General features: G+C 38.3%; 1 protein-coding gene and 1 pseudogene across 2 annotated transcripts; both read right to left on the minus strand.

The window, feature by feature from the left end:
* Window positions 1-943: 943 nt before the first annotated feature.
* Window positions 944-19142, minus strand: EAPP (E2F associated phosphoprotein). 2 transcript variants are annotated; one of them, XM_033109366.1, is made up of 6 exons: window positions 17408-17608; window positions 13084-13265; window positions 11892-11987; window positions 10310-10427; window positions 7040-7150; window positions 944-1560 (listed from the first exon to the last, which is right to left on the minus strand). In XM_033109366.1, exons 1-6 carry the CDS (start codon window positions 17479-17481, stop codon window positions 1284-1286), a joined length of 858 nt encoding a protein of 285 aa, XP_032965257.1. In that variant the 5' UTR covers window positions 17482-17608; the 3' UTR covers window positions 944-1283. The 2 variants fall into 2 exon arrangements, with proteins under 2 accessions (XP_032965257.1, XP_032965258.1); XM_033109367.1 differs by lacking the exons at window positions 944-1560; window positions 10310-10427 and having other exon boundaries at window positions 7083-7150; window positions 17408-19142.
* LOC117024018 (translationally-controlled tumor protein-like) lies at window positions 7469-10278 on the minus strand (annotated as a pseudogene).
* Window positions 19143-19842: the final 700 nt, after the last annotated feature.

Raw genomic sequence — 19842 nt, forward strand, 5'->3', positions numbered from 1 at the left:
TTTTTTCATTTTGTAGGTGAGAAAACGGGGGCTCAAAGGAACAGATTGGACCAAGATTACCATGCTAGAGCCTGAATTAAAACATATTTCCTGATTTCTTTCCACTCTCTCTCATTTCTATTACAGTAACAAGAAGACCCTGAGTTTCCTAATGTTGTCTTTGGAAACAGTTCATTTTCTCTTAAAAAGCTAAAATGTACAGATGCCTACAATGTAATTTCCTCCAAGCTGCCACTAATGATTTTTATGTTAATTAATAGGAAAAAACAAAAACCTTGATTGCTAAAAACAGAAATTCCAGAATAAATAGTGGACACAGAGGCAGCAACAGGATTTTTGAGTCTAAAGCTGGAGGGTGAGGTTGCTCTTCCTCTCCACAAATTTCTCTTTCACTGTGTTAATTCATTCACCAGTATGGAATACTGGTAAGTACAACCCTTTTAAGGAAAAACCTATATTAGGGCCGTCCTGGTGGCTCAGGCAGTTGGAGCTCCGTGCTCCTGACGCTGAAGGCTGCCGGTTGGATTCCCACATGGGCCAGTGGGCTCTCAACCACAAGGTTGCCGGTTTGACTCCTCGACTCCCGCAAGGGATGGTGGGCAGCGCCCCCTGCAACTAACAATGGCAACTGGAGCTGAACTGTGCCCTCCACAACTACAATTGAAAGGACAGTAACTTGACTTGGAAACAATACTGGAAGTACACACTGTTACCCAATAAAGTCCTGTTCCTTTTCCCCAATAAAATCTTTTAAAAAAAAAAAACCCTTTATTAATTATTCCAGGCACCCAGCAATACTAACTCCATGTCACTGTAACAATTGCTAAATTGCTAAATACTATCACTTCACCCTATGGGGTAGATGGGAAATAAAAATACTTCTTAGCAAAAAAAAAAAACAGACAGAAGTCAGAAAACAGTTTCTAGTTTAATCACAACAAGGGTATGTTTAAAATAAAAAATAAAAATGACACTCTGAAACAAAGATTACTGATAACTCCAGAACATTTTAATTCTAAAGAATTTTAATAAATAAAAAGCCCCAAGTCTCCAAAGTCCATCAAAAAGGGAATGAATGAATAATCAATCCCATGAGAGTGGGAGGAAAATTTTAAGAGAAGGGGAGGGATGAAGGTTGACTAACCATTCTCTTTCAAAAAGATAAAACACTGCTTCCTCAAATAACCACTCAGAATGTCACTTGATGTGAACAGGCAGGAGGAAAATAACTGTCCATATTTGCCTATATACAGTATTGGGCAATTAAAAGCCCACACAGCTATTTAGGAATGGCTCGCTAAAACGTTGAAAAAATGAAAGACTTCGTCCTTGTCATAGACGGCCACCTCCGTGGAACATTCGGTGCACATGACTGGGTGATAGATTTCTTCCACTGATGTCTCCGCCTGCTCTGCAGCATCTTCATGGTCAGACCTCATCTTCTTACGGCCTCGCCTTTTCTTCCTGTTCTCTGGGGTTTTGTATCTTAGAACCTCCTCTTTGTTGACCGAACAATTCATTACAAACATTGCTCTATATTGAGTTTTGTATGATTCATGCCTAAGAGGAAAATGAAATGGAGAATTTGGATTTATGTTCTGTTTTAATAGTTACCCATTGAGATAAAATTTGAGAACACCACAAACTTACTGAAATACCAACCAAAGTAAAGACATGGAAACAAAATGGGAAATTTAAAGAAATGTTATTTTAAGAACAGGAAGAAACTTGTTAATAGAAAATAGTACATGCACTGTAACACCTGAAGCTGAACAATAATGAATGTCAACTACTATTTTACATATACGTGTGTGTGTCTGTATATATATATATATGTGTGTGTATATATATATATATATATATATGTATGTATGTATATATATATGTATGGTTACAAGAAGCAGAGTACAGCATTAGGAATAGAGACAGTGGAAATGTAATGCTGTGTGCGATGTCAGAGGGGTAGTGGATGGAGGTGGTTGTCACTGTGTGAGGGATATATATGATAAATGTCTAACTATTACATTGTTTTGTGCACCTGAAACTAATAAAAAAATGTTAAAAAAATAATATTTATAAAAATTAAACCATAATTGAAGATGTGAAAAATAAGAAATAATTTGCTTTCAGTCTAAACAATTAGAAAAGCCAACGGAAATAGAAACTTAGTCTATAATATTGTTCAACATCAGATAAGAGTTAATGATTCTTTGAAATAATTAGAATCTTACATTAGAAATAAAGTAAAATTTCCCTTTAAAAAAAAAGAAAACAGTACAAAGAATGAATATATATCCTCTTTTCTACTGCTTTAAAATTAACTTTTATCTCAGGAAAAAACTTGATTTGCTCTGCAAACTCAGAAAGACAGGAAAAGTTGTGGGAAACTTCAGAAGTAATACTGAAATAAATTTTGTGCCTTTTTCTGCTGTGGCCTGAGACTCTGCCCTCTACTCACTCCAAGTAGTATTATTCTGATCACCATTTTAGTAAAAAGCTAGTTTTAAAAGCTTAAAGAGCTTGTGACTTCATAATGTCCACTCTTGGCTTTACGCCAGCAGTCTAAAGAAGAGACAACACTTCCTTTGTGTTCCTCATATACTTCCTATTTCCCTACTTCCTGCCCCATTTAGTAAGTCGCTTTTATTTTTTTCTCTTTAAACCTCAGGCAACAGAAATGTTTCTGCTACAAACAGTAAACTCCAGTTATGCCTTCATTAGTTCCACATGTTGACCTGCACCACCACCAGCAGTAATTTAGACTGTGAAAGCTGGTGCTTCTCCAGGTGAGACTATAAAAATTTCATTTACACTCCACTGTATTGAAATCCTGTGTTAACATGGAACAGAGTTTTTACCAAGGTCAAATTCTACTGTTAGGTCATGAAGCAACTTCTTTTGAGTGTCGGAAGCCTGTAACATGGTTTAATATGAAAGAGCAGCAACTTAAGTACAAAGTCATTTTACTTTTTCTTCGTTTCATAAACATATCCTAGGTCAATTTATATACAAAAAGCTGAAGAGTTCATATGGAAAGTGTACATATTAATTGTTGCAGATCAGAAACCTCAGGCTAGTGAGAAAAACTACATCTAACTACTCATTAGTTCCTAGAACAAATCCACCACCACACCACCATTAGTTTCAGTTAGCTTGACTCAGAACATGGAGTAAACTAGGCATTCATAAGGCCACCAGAAAAAAAAGGGAAAGGTCAAGAGTATACAGTCAGCCTTCCATATCCATGGATTTCGCCTCCACAGATTCAACCTATCACAGAAAGATATCAGTATTTTCAATCTGCTGCTGGGAATCCATAAATGCTGATTCCCACTGTATGCATTGTCCTAAGCTGTTTTATAGTGTAAGGGATTTGAGCACTTTGGTATCCACCAGGAGAGAGTGGGCGTGTCCTGGAACAAATCCCTCTTGGATACCAAGAGATGACTGTATTTAGAGTAACAGAATGAAGGGGTGAAAAAAAACATGATCATCTCAATTGATGCAGGAAAAGCATGTGATAAAAATTCAACATGCTTTCATGATAAAAACACCCAATTAGCCAGGAACAGAACAAAACTTCCTCAATATAATAATAATAAATGCCACATATGAAAAACCCATAGCTAACATCATACTCAGTAATGAAAGATTGAAAACGTTTCCTCTAAGATCAAGAAAAAGACAAAAGTGCCTGCTCTCACCATTCCACCACTTCTATTCAACACAGTACTGGAAGTTCTAATCAGAGCAATTATGTAAGAAAAAACAAAATAAAAGACATCTAAACTCGAAAGGAAGAAGTAACATTATCTTTGTTCACAGATGATGTGATGTAGAAAACTCTAAAGATTACACACACAAAAACTATTAGTGCTAATAAATTAATTCAGCAGAGTTGCAGGGTACAAAATCAACACGCAAAAATTTGTTGCATTTCTGTACGCTAGCAACGAGCAATCCAAAAAGAAAAGTGGAATACAGATTACAAGAGGCTGGGGCGTGTGGGATGGAGAATGGGGAATTATTGTCTAATGAGTACAGAGTTCCTGTGTGGAGTGACAAAAAACTTCTGGAAATGGATAGTGGTGATGACTGCATAATAGGGTGAATATAATTAATGTCACTGAATTATACACTTAAAATGGTTAAAATAGGAAATAAGATTGCCACTGTCACCACTCCAATCCAACAGGGTACTGGAAGTCCTGGCCAGAGCAACCAGGCAAGAAAAGAAATAAAAGGTATCCAAATAAGAAAGGAAGAAGTAAAACTGTCTCTGTTTGCAGATGACACGATCTTATATATATATAAAACTCTTAAAGACTCCACCAAAAATATGTTAGAATAAATGAATTCAGTCAAGTTGCAGTATACAAAAATTTGTTGTGTTTCTATGTACTAACAACAAACTACCTGAAAAAATTAAAAATAGAACCACCATATGATCCATAGGAAAAATGTCTAGGTGATCTAGGTGACCTGAAAAAGAAATTCAGAAAACAATCCTATTCACAGTAGCATCGAAAATAATAAAATACCGTGTTTCCCCGAAAATAAGACCTGGTCTTATACTGTATTTCCCCGAAAATAAGACCGGGTCTTATATCATTTTTTGCTGCAAAAGATGTATTAGGGCGTATTTTCAGGGGATGTCTTATTTTTTCATTTATAACAATCTACATTTATTCAAATACAGTCATGCCATCTTCTTCTGGAACATCATCGTAACGTACTAAACACATCCATTCAGCTGAGATCTTAACTGGGGCTTATTTTCAGGGTATATCTTCTTTTTGGGGAAACATAGTACTTAGAAATAAATTTAACCAAGGAGGCAAAAGATCTGTACACTAAAAACTATAAGACACTGATGAAAGAAACTAAAGAAAACAAATAAATAGAAAGATATCCTGTGTTCATGGACTGAAAGAATATTGTTAAAATGTCCATAATACCCAAAGCCATCTATAAATTCAATGTAATCCCTATCAAAATGCCAATAGAGTTTTTCACAGAAATAGACCCCACATAGCTAAATTAATCTTAAGAAAGAAGAACAAAGCTGAAGACATCATACTTCCTGATTTCAAACTGTAATACAAGTCTATAGTAATCAAAACAGCATGGGATTGGCAGAAAAACACTCATAGATCAACGGAACAGAATCGAGAGCCCAGAAATAAACCCACACATAATGTCAACTAATATTTGACAACAGAGCCAAAAATATGCAATGGGTAAAAGATAGTGTCTTCAGTAAACAGTACTGGGAAAACTGGATGTTCACATACAAAAGAATTAAATTGGACCCCTATCATCCACCACTCACAAAAATTAACATTAAATGGATTAAACACTTAAATATAAGACCTGAAATTGTAAAACTTTGACACTGGTCTTGGCAATGATTTTTTGTACGTGACACCAAAAGCACAAGCAACAAAAGCAAAAATAAACAAGTGGGACTACATCAAACTAAAAAGCTTCTGCACAGCAAAGAAACAATCAACAAAATAAAAATTGGAGAAATTATTTACAAATCATACACTATCTGATAAGTGGTTAATATAAAAAATATATATTAGGAATTTATACAACTGAATAGCAAAAAAACAATCAGTCTAATTAAAAAATAGGCAAAGGACCTGAATAGACATTTTTCCAAAGACATACAAATGGTCAACAGGTACATGGTGCTCAGAATCACCAATCATCAGGGAAATGCAAATCAAAACAACAATGAGATATTACCTCATACCTGTTAGAATGGCTATTATCAAAAAGACAAGCGATAACAAAAGTGAACACTTGTGCACTGTTAGTGGGAATGTAAAGTGGTACAACCATTAACAGAAAACAATACAGAAGCTCCTCAAAAAATTAAAAATAGAACCACCATATGATCCATAGGAAAAATGTCTAGGTGATCAAGGTCAACATTGTCGTAAATCACATTGATAACTTGTGCCCTTGATATGTGATGAAAATGGCACTTTACCTCAGTGGTCTTCCTCCCAAAAACCTACTGCAACATTATTTACAATAGCCAAGACATGGAAACCTAAGTATCCATCAACAGCTCATTCAGCTATAAAGAAAATATGGTACATATATACAGTGGAATATTATTTAGCCATTAAGAGAAGGAAATCCTACCACTTGTGACAACATAGAAGAACCTGGAGGACATTACACTAAGTGAAAGAAGTCAGAGAGAGACAAAAACTGTATGATCTCACTTATATGTGGAATCTAAAAAAACAAAAACTGAACTCATGGGGGGGAAGGGTGGATAGGTGAAAAGTGACAGAGGGTACAAACTTCCGGTTATAAGATGAGTCAATTCTGGGGATGCAACGTACAGCATGATGACTACAGTTAACAATACTGTATTCCATGCTTGAAAGTTGCTAAGAGTGGATCTTAAAAGTTCTCACTACAAAAAAAAAAAAAAAAAAAAAAGGTAACTATGTGAGGTATGGATGTGTTAACTAACCTTATTGTGGTAATCATTTTGCAATATATTTGGATATCAAATAATCATGTTGTACACCTTAAACTTACACAATGTTATATGTCAATCATATCTCAATAAAGCGGGGAAAAGATCTTTATAAATTTTTAAATGGTCTAGTTGACAATAAATTGAATACACAAATAAAGTACTCTTCAACAGCAAATTTTTAAAAATGTTTTAGGGGAGAGGGAAAAAAAAATGTTTTAAATTTCATGTTACATGTTATCACAAAAATAAAGTGTATTTGAGAGATTGTATCATTCTACAACATATACATAGTTTCACTGAATCCTTGTCAGTACTGGTAAGTGCTTTATTTTAAACTAGTTGTGACAGAACCATGCATAAACAAAATTATTTATTAAAAAATTAGTCATGTCGCCCCAAGGACATATGAGGACAGAACCTTATCAGAATTCCTAAGTACCTCAAAAATGCACTTCTGATTTTTAAAAAGGCCCACCAAGTTGTTTTTTTTGTTTTGTACGCATGTGTGTGTTGTTATCCTTCATCTGTTACCTTTGGCAATCAAGACACAGCGTGGTCATGCAGGCAGGGCAATTCAAGACAGCATCACTGCTCGGAACAGGCTGTTGCTGACGTGGCCTCTGTCTTCCCAATCCATGGTAGCTAGAACAAAAAAAGAAGGGGGAGCACATTAAAGCCACATTTCTAATGCCACTCTCCAATGAAAATAACCAGTAATCCTCCGAAAAATGGTTGATTCAGGGAACGGGGCATACATGATGAACCTGGAGCATCTTGTAGTGCCAGAAAGCAAGGAAGTGCTAAAACCAACCAACCAACCAACAATACAGTAGGTATGCCAAAGGGGCATAGGAGCCAACTGAAAATGCTCCCATTGGCCAAAGCTGAAACAATTAGATCAACAAAATAAAGTACTGATTATAACCCAAAGTATAAATAAATGTTCGAGTCCATGCTCATATAAATGACTGAATAAATAAATAAATAAACTGGGGAGAATAGACAAATCTCCCGTACAGAAGAATTACAAATAATGTAGGAAGATACTCTCTCCTCATAACTCCCCACTCCTTTAGTCTGGGCTGCCCATAGTGACTTCCGTGCAAAAAGTACAGTATAGACGGGGGAAAAAGAGTAACTTTACAGTAGAGAAACCTGACAAACACTGCCTCACCACGGTGATCAAAGTCAACATGAACAGTCATAAGTCACATTGATGGTATATGTGCCCTTGATATTATGCGATGAAAATGGCACTTTACTTGTTTAGTCCTCCTCCCCAAACCCTATAATCCCAATCTAATCGTGAGAAACATCCAATTCCAATGAGAGGACCCGCCTACAACGTACAGTCATGCACCGTCATGCAACGCATGACGATTCAGTCAACGACGGACCACATATACAATGGTGATCCCATAAGATTACAATGGAGCTGAAAAATTCCTATCGCTGAGTGATGTCGTAGCCATGGTTACATGGCAGGGCAAAGCTTTACTCACGTGGTTGTGGTGATGCTGCTGTAAACAAACCTACTGCACTGCCGGTCATATAAAGTATAGTACATACAATTATGTACAGTGCACACTTGATAATTGTAATAAATGACTGTTACTGGAATATGTATTTCCTATATATACTTTTTATCATTATTTTACAGTGTACTCTTTCTACTTATAAAAAGTTTGCTGTAAAATAGTGCGCCGTGTTATGCCAGCAGCAACACCACACATCATCTGTTTACCAAGTCTCTTGATTGCATCAGTTTCTCTTGTGCTTGATTTAATCTCGTGATGTTTTATAAGTTTAGTGTAGCCCAAGTGTTCAGTGTTTATAAAGTCTACAGTAGTGTATAATAACGCGCAGGCCTTCACATCTACTCACCACTCACTCCCTGACTCACCCAGAGCAACTTCCAGACCTGCAAGCTCCATTTGGGCTAAGTGCTCTATACAGGTGTACCTTTTATACCATATTCAGTATCCAGTACAGTAACACACTGTACAGGTGTGTAGCCTAGAAGCGAGAGCTATACCATCTAGCCTAGGTGTACAGAAGGCTGTACCATCTAGGTTTGTGTTAAGTATCATAGCACTTCAAATGTTCATCCCAGAATGTGGGTGATTGAAAAATACTCATTAAATGAATGCAAGGGGCAGTCGAGGAAGTGGTGCACGGGTGAAACTGGGAGAGGAAAAAACGACAAAGTGTGAGGGTGGAGGCTAAAAGATCCACACAGTATCAAAATCCCTCTGACTTGAAAAATATGGATTCCAAGCCCCCATCTTAGCTGAATCAAAACCTCCTAAAGTAGGATTCAAGGGCTTTTCATTCTTCCCAGGTGACTCTGAAGCACAGCCAGGTTAGGGAAGCACCGGGTAATAGTGGTAAGTTGCCTAGCTTTTAGTTTTCCGACACTGGCCTTTATCGAATCACATCTAAAAATGAGTACAGAGTTTTCTCTTGGGTGATGAAAATATTTTGAAATTAAATAGAAGTGGTGGCCGCACAGCATCATGAATATACTAAATGCCACTAAATTGTTCACTCTAAAATGGTTAATTTTATGTTATGTGAATTTCAACTCAATTTTGAAAAATCCAATTGTATACAATTAAAAAGAACAATTCAGATGCAAAATATAATATCCACTCTTCATCCACATAAATTCTGAATGTCTAACTAGTTGTTTGTTTTTTTTTAGTGGGGGTGAGTTTAAATGCATTTTATTTTTAGACGATCTACATGATATGTTTTTCTTAAAAACAATGCCTCCACTCCAAATCAATCAAGGTCAAGATAAATGAAGAGCTCAAGGTGACATCCGTCCCATCTGTCCTAGTCCTGGTGTGTGGATGAAAAGCAGCTGCCAGTTATGATGATGACAGGTGATGGATCCCCATGGCCAACTGTGTTAACGTTTTTCCATGTCTAAACCATCCTTAAAGGAAATCATCTATGGGGTCACAGCATCCTCACAGTAGTCCAGTAGAGCAACCGTGCCATCTGGATTCAGGTTTTCACCAATAAAGAACAGATAGTTTTTTGAAATTAGCAAAGATATTCATGATTTGTTCTGCAGCCCGTCATAAAAGTTTTACTCTTGCTGGTCTCTGTTCTTCCCGTTTCCCTTTGACTGATTTCATGTAATCTTTGATGTACTTCTTGTAGGCTTCTCTTATGAAGCTGGCTTCCTGCAAATGATGGTTCATGACAGTATCAACACCAGTGACTACTATGCTTTCGGTACCTTTGCCCTCAGGGCCTTCAGCGGAGACATTTCCATCCATAAATCAATGCGACCCTCTGTCCTGCTGACCATCTTCCCCTCCACCTCCACCGTGATTTCCCGGATCTTGTACATGTCAGAGAACATCTCATCATGGCTGATGAGGCCTGGGTGGATGATCACGATGGCGGCTGGAAGGAGACAACAGCTGCGAAGGCACAGCAGGAGCTCGGAGCCAGGACGATGCAGCAGGAGGAGCAGCACTCAGGGGCAGGGGGTGGTGGGTGGAAAAGGAATGTCCAACTAGTTTTAAGTTGTGTTTATTTTAAAAATTCAGCTTTGTTTCTTGGAGATACTGACCACAGCAGTGTGAGTTCAATAGTTTTTTAAAAATCAACTGAAACTAGCTAGTTATTTTCAAATTAAACTGTTCAGTTTTTGTCAAATTTCTTTGTTTATGTGTGTCTGTATAAACGTACACGCAAATACATACATTCAAAATGTGAATGCAGTGAAAATCCTCTTTTAATCATTTTCTATAAAGATTCTAAACATTAAATTTAAGTTCTTACCCTCTTCTCCGTGCATCGACCCAGGCCTGATCTCTGTTATCTTTTTCAGGATCATATAGTAATTCATCATTTGTTGGAATCCTGTGTCGTTTCTTCTTTTTCTTCTTGGTCACTTGTGCTAATTTTGAAAATGTTAAGGATATGACTAAGTATCTGTCTAAAGTTCATACAGCCTTAATACAGAATGAAGAATATAGTTTCCTAGACTACATATTTTTTCTATTTATACAGTCTTTAAAATTTTTTTAACTATTCCTCCAAGTAAAGTTCTTGTCCAATTAACAAGGCACTAAAATGAAAGTGACAGAAGAGGCAAAAACTGTTTATTCACTGAAAACTGGTACCTGAAGTGCTTAAATACTGAAAATTCAGAGTCCTAAAAGGCCCTCAAAGCATACCAAGAATAGAAACTATTTTGGATGTCTAAATTTTCCACAAGTTCCCATATATAAATGCTACTGAAATCAGAAGAAAAATATTTCAAAAATGAGTGAAAAAAGAACTATGGCTATCCACATACACTAGACTATTAAAATATACTTGAGCAAGTCAATATTTAGGTAATAATATGTAAAAATATAAAATTATTCCTTTACCATATAAATGTGTTATCTGTGTATTCCAGTGTAACTACTGATAAATTAGTTTTAGGTCCTGTCATTACGTTCAACTTTGCTCAAATTTTATACAAAAATCAATTCCAAAGAATAGAGAGGCTGATGGAAAAAAAGCAGCAAATTAGGGAACATTCTCCAAGAGGGTAAAAATATAGAAACTATTTCCAGGTGTGAAAACAAATATTCCTGCGCTAAGCAGCCCCGAGGAAGGAGTGACTGAGTCAGGTCCTACTCTTCCTCTCCCCAGGTGTGTCTCTGCAGTGCCACTGTTGGTCCTGTCTTCACATGTGTGCATTCCCATCTGTTCTTTGTCTTTTCTCGTGGTAAAACTGGCATACGTTTGATTTTGGGAGTACAAAAAAAAGATATACAAGAGGACACTTTGGTCAACGTTGCTCAAGCAGTAGTTCGCTGTAATCAGAAGTGTCTGGACACTGATGGTAACCACTTTGAGCAGCTCTTGTAATTATAGAAGTCAAATGTGACTTGTATTCATCTTTTGTATTACAATTTTAATACAGTTTTCCTTTCTTAAAATGTGCATACATTGTGTTTTTTTTTGGCACCCTCTGTATATATTTCAGGTGTATAACATTATAATTGATATTTGTATATACATTTGTTCTTAGTCATCGATCCTGCTTTTGTTTTCACATCAACTGCCTGCAATTTTTTTTTTTTTTAACTTTTATTTAAGTGTGTTTTTCCAGGACCCTTCAGCTCCAAGTCAAGTAGTTGTTTCAGTCTAGTTGTAGAGGGCGAAGCTCACAGTGGCCCATGTGGGGATCAAACTGGCAACTTTGTTGTTAAGAGCACTGCCCTCTAACCAACTGAGATAACCGGATGCCCCCTGCCTGCAATTTCTTAAAAGATCAAACTCAGAAGGAAATCCTAATATCAAATAATTGCTAGGTGAACCTTTTTCATAAAATACAAGTGCTTAACCTGGTAAGCATTTTACTTACCCGTTTTGTCTTCGTCCTCAGAATCCGAATCAAAATATATATCATCATAGTACTTTGTCAGAGCTGTTCCAACATTCCCATTTCCTGAGGAAGACCCTGTTCAAATCGTAACAGAAGTTTACAGACTAAACCATCCATAACTGACAAGAAAAAAACCCCATATATTCTTCTATCACCTCAAAGTAATATCAACTCCTCCCAATCTCATTCGGATGGAAAACCACTTTCACATCACTGACTTAACTGCATTTGCGTCCTGGGCAATTACAGCGAACTGCCCCTCCTTGAGTAAATGTTCCAAATCATGAGATTATTTTTGTCTCCCTTCCCACAAATCTAATTAAATAAAATAGCCACATTTTCAGATTGCCAGCATACATATCTCTGCCTTTCAGCCATGCAGTATACTGTGGAGCACCGGCAATAACCATCTTGTTTTAAAGGGACTTTAGGGAAAAGAGACTAAGAGCCGTAAGAGAGGCAGGAGAATGAGTCGAGGACACATGCTTCCTCTCCTCAGTTGTGCCAGGTACCCTGACATCACCTGTACTTATGTCATCATGTACCTGCATCCCTAATTCTCCCTCTTAATTAACATCTGCTTTTGATTTTATTATCACACATGCTTTCTTTTTTTTTTTTATTTAAGCATTTCTTACATTTATTAAGATTTACCTTTTTTTTTTCTTTTTACACATGCTTTCATTCTTAACAGTTAATATACAACCTATCAATGTGGAAACCAATGCTAAGGAATCCCACTCTCACAAATCAGTTTTCAGGTTGGGTACCTTTTACATAAAGACCAAGTATCAAAATGAAGTATATTTCATTACTTACTAAAATAAGACAGGAATTTGTGGTGACACATCATTTAATCTGCCATATCAGTGCTCTAGAATCCTAAAAATACTTCTATAAGCCTGTCTTTTTTTTAATCCTGGGGTAAAAATTACAAAGAAAAATCATGCAAGTCAACAGTACTAAATATCTTTCCAACAACACAGGAAACTTCTTCACTAGTCATCAAAGAAAACTATGCTCAGGTTGCCAAACACATTTATTCATTCACTCAATAAACATTTACTGAGCACCTACTGAAGGTGCAGGGAACACAACAGAGCACAGATAAGGTTCTTGCCGATATGGAGCTTTACAAAATATCTATGTAAAAATCTAACTGAAAGTTTACCTCTTTCCAGAGAGGATAACTTGTCCTGCATTGTTTTTATGGTGGAATTTAATTCAGCTTCCATTTCTTTTTCAAATTCATCTTCACTAGATGATTCACTTTCTCCAGTAAGACATTCTCTGATGAGTTTTCGTTTTTGTTCAGGAGTTCCATGTAGAAGCACATCCACTTCATCTTCAGAACTGGTATACATTTAAATCATAAAGAACATGAATAGCAAAGAATTAAAATAACTTACAACTCCCATCATCTCACTGCCCAATAATTTTAAGTTTTACAAGGTTGCATTTGACTTATCTTATTACAAACGTCTTTCTAACTTCTTGAATGATCACACTGCTTCCCAGAAGTATTGCACCAATTGCTAACTCCACCAGCAATGAAAAGTTTACTCCACAGAACTGGGAGTTTTTTTAAAACTCTGGACATTTTAATAAAACTTCATATATAACTAATATGTCACTAATATATCCACATAAAATGTTAACAGATAGCAATTGAATATTACAATTGAATATTGAATATTACAGTTTAAAAGGCACAGTGCTAGACAGAAAGCTAAATTATATTCCAAATTCTCCTAAGCAATTCTGCCAATTTATTTGGCCTTCTGTGCCATGACAGAATTAAACCAGGTGTCAGCAGGAATATCTGAAATGCTTAAGACATTTCTAATACAATCAACAGTAAATGAATAATGCTCAATGACCCATGGTCAGATGAATAATTACAGACTATTCTTGGTTTTTGCTTCTCTATCTTTCTCTTCTAGAATAATGCTTCTGAGCCTCCAGCAGAAGGTAAATCAGAAAAATGCAATTCACAACAATCAGTTTTGCTAGTTTTGATTAAACTATTAATCAGTTTAATAGAGGCCTTTGCCAGATTCTAATCCCAAGAAAACTCTCTGACATTCCTCATCCTGACCAGCATGCTCCCTTTCTCCATTACCACTATATTCACTCAGATCTTCTTAAATGTACACCATATCCTAACAATCTCCAGGCCTCCAAACGCTTCTGTTTCATGCCACCCTTAATCCTGCTGCCAGAATGTTATTGTCACATCACTACCCAGATCCAAAAGAAATCAGCCATGGCCAAACCTCTCAGCACAGCATTCAAAAGAGCGTTCCACAACCTGGTTTCAACTGATAATTTCAATCTTGAAGTACTTCAGTGGTCTTCAACCTGGGGCAATTTTGTCCCCCAAGAGACATTTAGCATAGCTAGAGACATTTTTGATTGTCACAACTGAAGGCCGGAGGAGGGGCTACTGGCATCTAGTAAATAACACTGAATAACACTGAATAACACCTATTAAGTAACACTGGAGCCATTGCTGGTGGGAATATAAAATGGTACAGCAACTATGGAAAACAGCTTGGCAATTTCTTATCAAATGAAACATGTAATTACCATACAACCCAGTAATTGAACTTCTGGGCATTTATCCCAGAGAAATGAAAACTTATATGCACACAAAAACCTATACGTGAATGTTTATAGCAGTTTTATTCACAATGGTCAACACTGGAAATAACCAGATGTCCTTCACTGAATGAATGGTTAAACGTGGACTACTACTCAGCAATAAAAAAGGAATGAACTATTGATACCTACAACGAAATCTCCAGAGAATTATGCTGAGTGCAAAAAGCCAATCCTAAAAGGTTACAGACTACATGATTCCACTTATATGTTTTTTGAAAATGACACAATTATAGAAATGGAGAACAGATTAGTGGTTACCAGAGGATAAGCAGGGCATGGGGGCAGGAAGTGGGGAATAGAAGGGATCCTTGTGGTGATGAAAATGTTCTGTATTGACTGTATTAGTGTCACTATCCCAGATGTGATATCGTACTAGTTTTGCAATATGTTAACACTGGGGGAAACCAAATAAAGGTGACACAGAATCTCTGAATTATTTCTTACAAGTGCATGTGAATCTACCTCAAAATAAAAAGTTTAATTTAAAAAAAAATTGAATGACAAGGCAAGAGAGTTTCGGAGATGCCTTTTTGCAAATTTTCTTCAAGCCTAGTGATTATTTCAAGAGAAGTCTCAGCATTTAGCACTGCTGGGTGAGGCAATACATCATGGTGCTGCAAATTCTTGTTGATATATCAAGAATGCAAGGTTCTCACCACTTTTTACCGAGGCCATTTTTCAGAATTGTGTTTGCTGTTAAAAAAAAAGAAGAAAAAAAAACAACAACAACAACAAAAAAAAAAACCTAGAGGGATGAAGTAATGTCCCTTTCCAGGACAAAGAGCAGGCTTATTTACTGCCTGCTATAAAAGAGGTGGATTCTTCAAGCTCAAGTGGTCCTCAGCCACAGTGCCAACTCACTGAATGTGCATCCATCTGGGTCTCTCACCATGTAACCCCTGTAGAAATTGGGACATAAGAGTAACCAGTAAGAACATAATGCTCATGTTGCCTGCTATGCTGTGAGTTGTCTGACCCAGGAATCTCAGATCTTCTGCCAGCTTCCATGAAACAGTAACAGGTATAAAATATTAGCTTACACCTGGGGTAAAACCAAATCCTGACAGACTCCTCTCAAGCACCTCTCTAAAACCAATCTCCCTTTTTAAAACAAGTATTGGATTCAGAGCCTTGAGCAGGCAATACTGTCTAATAATATTGTTTTGTTTTCATAGTATTTTTAATTACTTTACCAGAGGCAATTGTCACAAGATTATAAAGCTTCTTTTAAGAAATTAAACTACAAAAATGTAAACAACTTAAAGAAAAATATTAAATAAATAGTAACAGTTTTATATGGAGATGGCAATGGCAGAATAACTCAAATACAGGAAACACTGCTATATTCCAATCAAACTGAATTACTAATTGAGGCCTACATATACCTCCTTTCACAGACCTGACCCATTAACTGAAACTTTTTTCACAGGCCACCCTCATTCCCCACAACAGAAATCTTCACAGCAGTCTGAACTCCTATGCCTGCAACCCCTCCCCAGTATGTGAAGAAACATTGTGACTGAAGGTAGGACAGTTTTACAAAAAGTTCAGACCAAAAAGCTCAGTTGGACAGATGTTTTCAAGTTTATAAGTAGGATCTGCTGACAGCTTTAAAAAATGGCTAAATTTGCCTGGAAATCTCTTGCCAACGTATCTGCAAGTTTCCCCCAGGTAGGGTTAATCCCTTCTGGAAATTCCCACGGAATTTCATCTGTGCCTATCTCAGGTAATCGTTTTCCAAAATGCTCTTCCAAAATACATACTTATTTCCAAAATACATACCTTCTGAGATATAGAGAGGGTGCCAAAAAAAAAAATGTATACACATTTTAAGAAAGGAAAACTGTATTAAAATTATAATACTCAATATATACCGATAACCAAAGATGAATACAAGTCACGTTTGACTTCTGCAAGTACAAGAAATGGTTACCATCAGCGTCCAGACACTTCTGATTACGGCGAACTACTGCTTGAGCAACGCTGACCAAAGTGTCCACTTCTATACATTATTTGGGCACCCCCGGTATATATTATTTCCCCTACTATACTGTAAGATTTGTAGAAGGCAAAAATCTTATGATCGACCTGTGTAGCCCAGAGCAAGCATATACTCTCTCTGAAAATAAGACCTAGCGGGACAATCAGCTCTAATGCATCTTTTGGAGCAAAAATTAATATAAGACCGGGTCTTATACTGTACTGTACAGTATAAGACCCGGTCTTATATTATATTGTATAATACATTGTATAATATAAGACCCGGTCTTATATTATATTGTGTAATATAAGACCGGGCCTTATATTAATTTTTGCTCCAAAAGACGCATTAGAGCTGATTGTCCGGCTAGGTCTTATTTTCGGGGAAACATGGTAATAGATGCTCAAAAAAGTCTGTTAATCATTCCCTTATTTTCTGTTTATGGCATATTAGTCTTCAAGATGGTCACTTCCCATTAAGTCCCACGAGCCTTACACATACTTACGATACAGGTATTGTATTTCCTATTTTATAGATGAGAAACAAAGTAAGTGACTTGCCTTCGGTCACACTGCTAAGTAGGCTGAAGAGGCCAGGGCTCGACCTCAAAGCTTTTGAAGACTTACGCGCGATTCCAGAATAGCCCCCGCTTCCCGGCGCTGGTATTGGCCCTGCCTCCCCCGTGGCTGCAAGACCTCACCAGAACTCCCCTCGGCGTCCCACTGGCGACAGCGGGGCGCGACTGGTGCCGGAACCGCTGGGCCGAGGGTCCGCACAGGCCCAGCAGGCGCAGCGCAGAGAGGACGCGAAGGCCCGAAGAATAGAGAGCCTCGGAGGGCCAGGGACCCACCTGCTTAAAGCCGGCTCCTCGTCGCTAGGCTCTTCAACAGCGTAGGGGTCATAGTCATCTCCGAGCCGGTTCATGGTGGCCTCCACGCTCGGAAACCGTCTACAGGCGTTGGCCTAGAACCTGTTTACCCCGCAGGTCCCTCCCCTAAAGCGTTCCGGACTCCACTTCCGGCCGCACAGCCTCACCCTCCCTGCGCGCCTGCGCATATCGTCCCAGTGAGGTGGGGAGAGGAAGAGGGGAAAGGGGGAGGAGATGGATCTCAGTGTCCGGCCACCTCTCTCCTCGGCTTCCGCTTACGTGAAAACAGCTAGTTTATTACTAGAAATAGTAATAGGCACCCTCATAAGTGACGGTCTCTGAGGTGAACACTCCACGTACAGTGTCTCGTGTGGTGACGTGAAGAAGCAGAAATCTAGATGCTGAGGGACGTGCAGCCTGTAGGTCCTCAGACACTAGGACCCGATGTCCTTCCAACCTCCTCGCGGCGAGTCTTTCTACCTTCCCACCGCGCGCGGCTGCCTCGTATTCACACTATTCATTCCGCAGTCTGACTGCGGCTCTGACCGGCTTCCCAACAGTTGCTAGACTGTCACCAGTTACTTTACTTCCCAGTTGCCTTTTCTTGGCCTCTTCTCAGTCCCAACCTTTGCGCAGCCCTTATCCGATTCCACTCAATACTTGAGATGAGGTAGATGACGACCTCTTCTTGATTGTAACACCATTTCTCCCGTTTCTGTACCAGCCTATACTCAAGTTCCTGTCTCCTTCCAGGACAACTCACCCCTCTTCATGATTACATTCAGGTGACTACCGCGTCTTATTTTGGTCCTTGCCCTCTCCTCCATACTAATACGTCAGGTTTCCAATTGCCTGGCTGGATATCTCCGCCTGCGGCACCACTGGCAATCCAAAGTCAATATAGCTCAAACCCAACTCAGTATCTTACACCCCATTCCTATACCTCAGCTGCTTTTGACTCTTGATTTGTCACTTCCTTCATCCTTATAACTGGTACAGGCTGAAAGTCTTGGACTCTTGTTTGACTCCTTTCTCTGTCCCTCCATGAGCCCTCAATTCCCAAGTCCTGTTGATCTCTTAGCAACATCTCGCTCATCCACATTTTATCTCCCTACCCCTCACCTTGAGACTATTGATTGATCTGTGCTCCTAATTGACAGCCTTGTTTTGCTACTCTACTCGGCAGAGTGACCTTCCAGCACAGCTTTGCTCTGGATGATTGATTTCCTTCCCCAAAAAGTCCTACTATTTCCCCTTTACCTGCTGATCTGTTCACCTTATCCTGCAGTATTCTTGGCCCTCAACAATATGGTTCAATCCATCATGCCAAACTGATTTCCCTACACCTACCAGCACAATTTGCTGATTCCAGAATATGTGTTATCCCATCTACTACTGGCCTTTCCTTATGCTATTCCCTGGAGCACCCTCTCCTTTTAATTCCACCATCCAAACCCTACCTGTCGTTCAAGATACATCTGCAAGTAATGGATGGGTCAGTAACTAGACAGAATGACCCTTTAGGATACCTTTCAGCCATGAGATGCTATAGTTATGGGAACTCACATTGTACCTTTTCTATGATGCCTTTTCAGATTTTCCCTCTATATGGGATCTTGCTCTGCTTTGAAAACTCTTGTAGGATAATGTACCTCTCACATGCCATGTATTTCTCTGGTTTTCAACTATTGTTCCCCCCAACTCTTTTAAGAGGTAAAATACTCTCCCATGTGTCACATGATGTGAAGGAAATCCCTCTTGGGGAACCTGTTTTTTCCTTTTCTGGGAATTGTGGCCCTCCTCAGGGATATGCCCTTACATCCATGTTCATTCTGTTCCACAAAAGTTGGACCATTATTCACTTACTTACTTTGATAAACTTAAAAATGAAGAGTTAGAAATTTTTTTTAAGGTGTGGCTGTGGTCTTAGGATTTGTTACCGGAATAGTAAATTCAGGGGCTCAGGCTGACATTTTGGGGTGGCTGTTTGGGGGTTGTATGTGCTGATGGTGAGCAAGCAAATAAAAGCAGGAGTATGTAGCAAGCAGAGGTAAGCAGAGAGGCTCTCCCCAACAGCTTGTCTAAAACTAAAGGTCTCAATCCAACCCCTTCTCTCCATTCCATCTTCTCTATCCCTTAATCCATTTCCCCCGCTTCTACTTCACATAAGTTATTTGGTTGCTTACTTCCTGTCTACCTGTTCCATTTCTCTATTGCTGCACAAAAACACAACCTCCAAAATTTAAGAGCTTTGAAACAAAAACAATCATCTATTTTGATCACAAATCTGCAATTTTGGCAGGGATTACTCTGCTCCCTAATGTCTGGGGTCCCAGATTGGGACTGAAACCACTGGGGACTAGCTGAGCATCTCTCTTTCCATGTATCTTTCTCCACAAAGCCTTCAGCTTCCTCAC

The sequence above is a fragment of the Rhinolophus ferrumequinum genome, chromosome 6 (assembly GCF_004115265.2).
Source record: "Rhinolophus ferrumequinum isolate MPI-CBG mRhiFer1 chromosome 6, mRhiFer1_v1.p, whole genome shotgun sequence".
Taxonomy (NCBI): Eukaryota; Metazoa; Chordata; class Mammalia; order Chiroptera; family Rhinolophidae; genus Rhinolophus; species Rhinolophus ferrumequinum.

What these genes read in the sequence shown, in the direction of transcription:
- EAPP (XM_033109366.1), bottom strand. Translation starts at nt 17,481, where the DNA reads ATGAACCGGCTCGGAGATGACTATGACCCCTACGCTGTTGAAGAGCCT. An exon ending in GTCGATGCACGGAGAAGAGG is followed by an intron (nt 7,151 to 10,309) that starts GTAAGAACTTAA and finishes TTTTTGTTCTAG; the next exon opens with CTACCATGGATTGGGAAGAC. An exon ending in CTGTGTCTTGATTGCCAAAG is followed by an intron (nt 1,561 to 7,039) that starts GTAACAGATGAA and finishes TTTTCCTCTTAG; the next exon opens with GCATGAATCATACAAAACTC.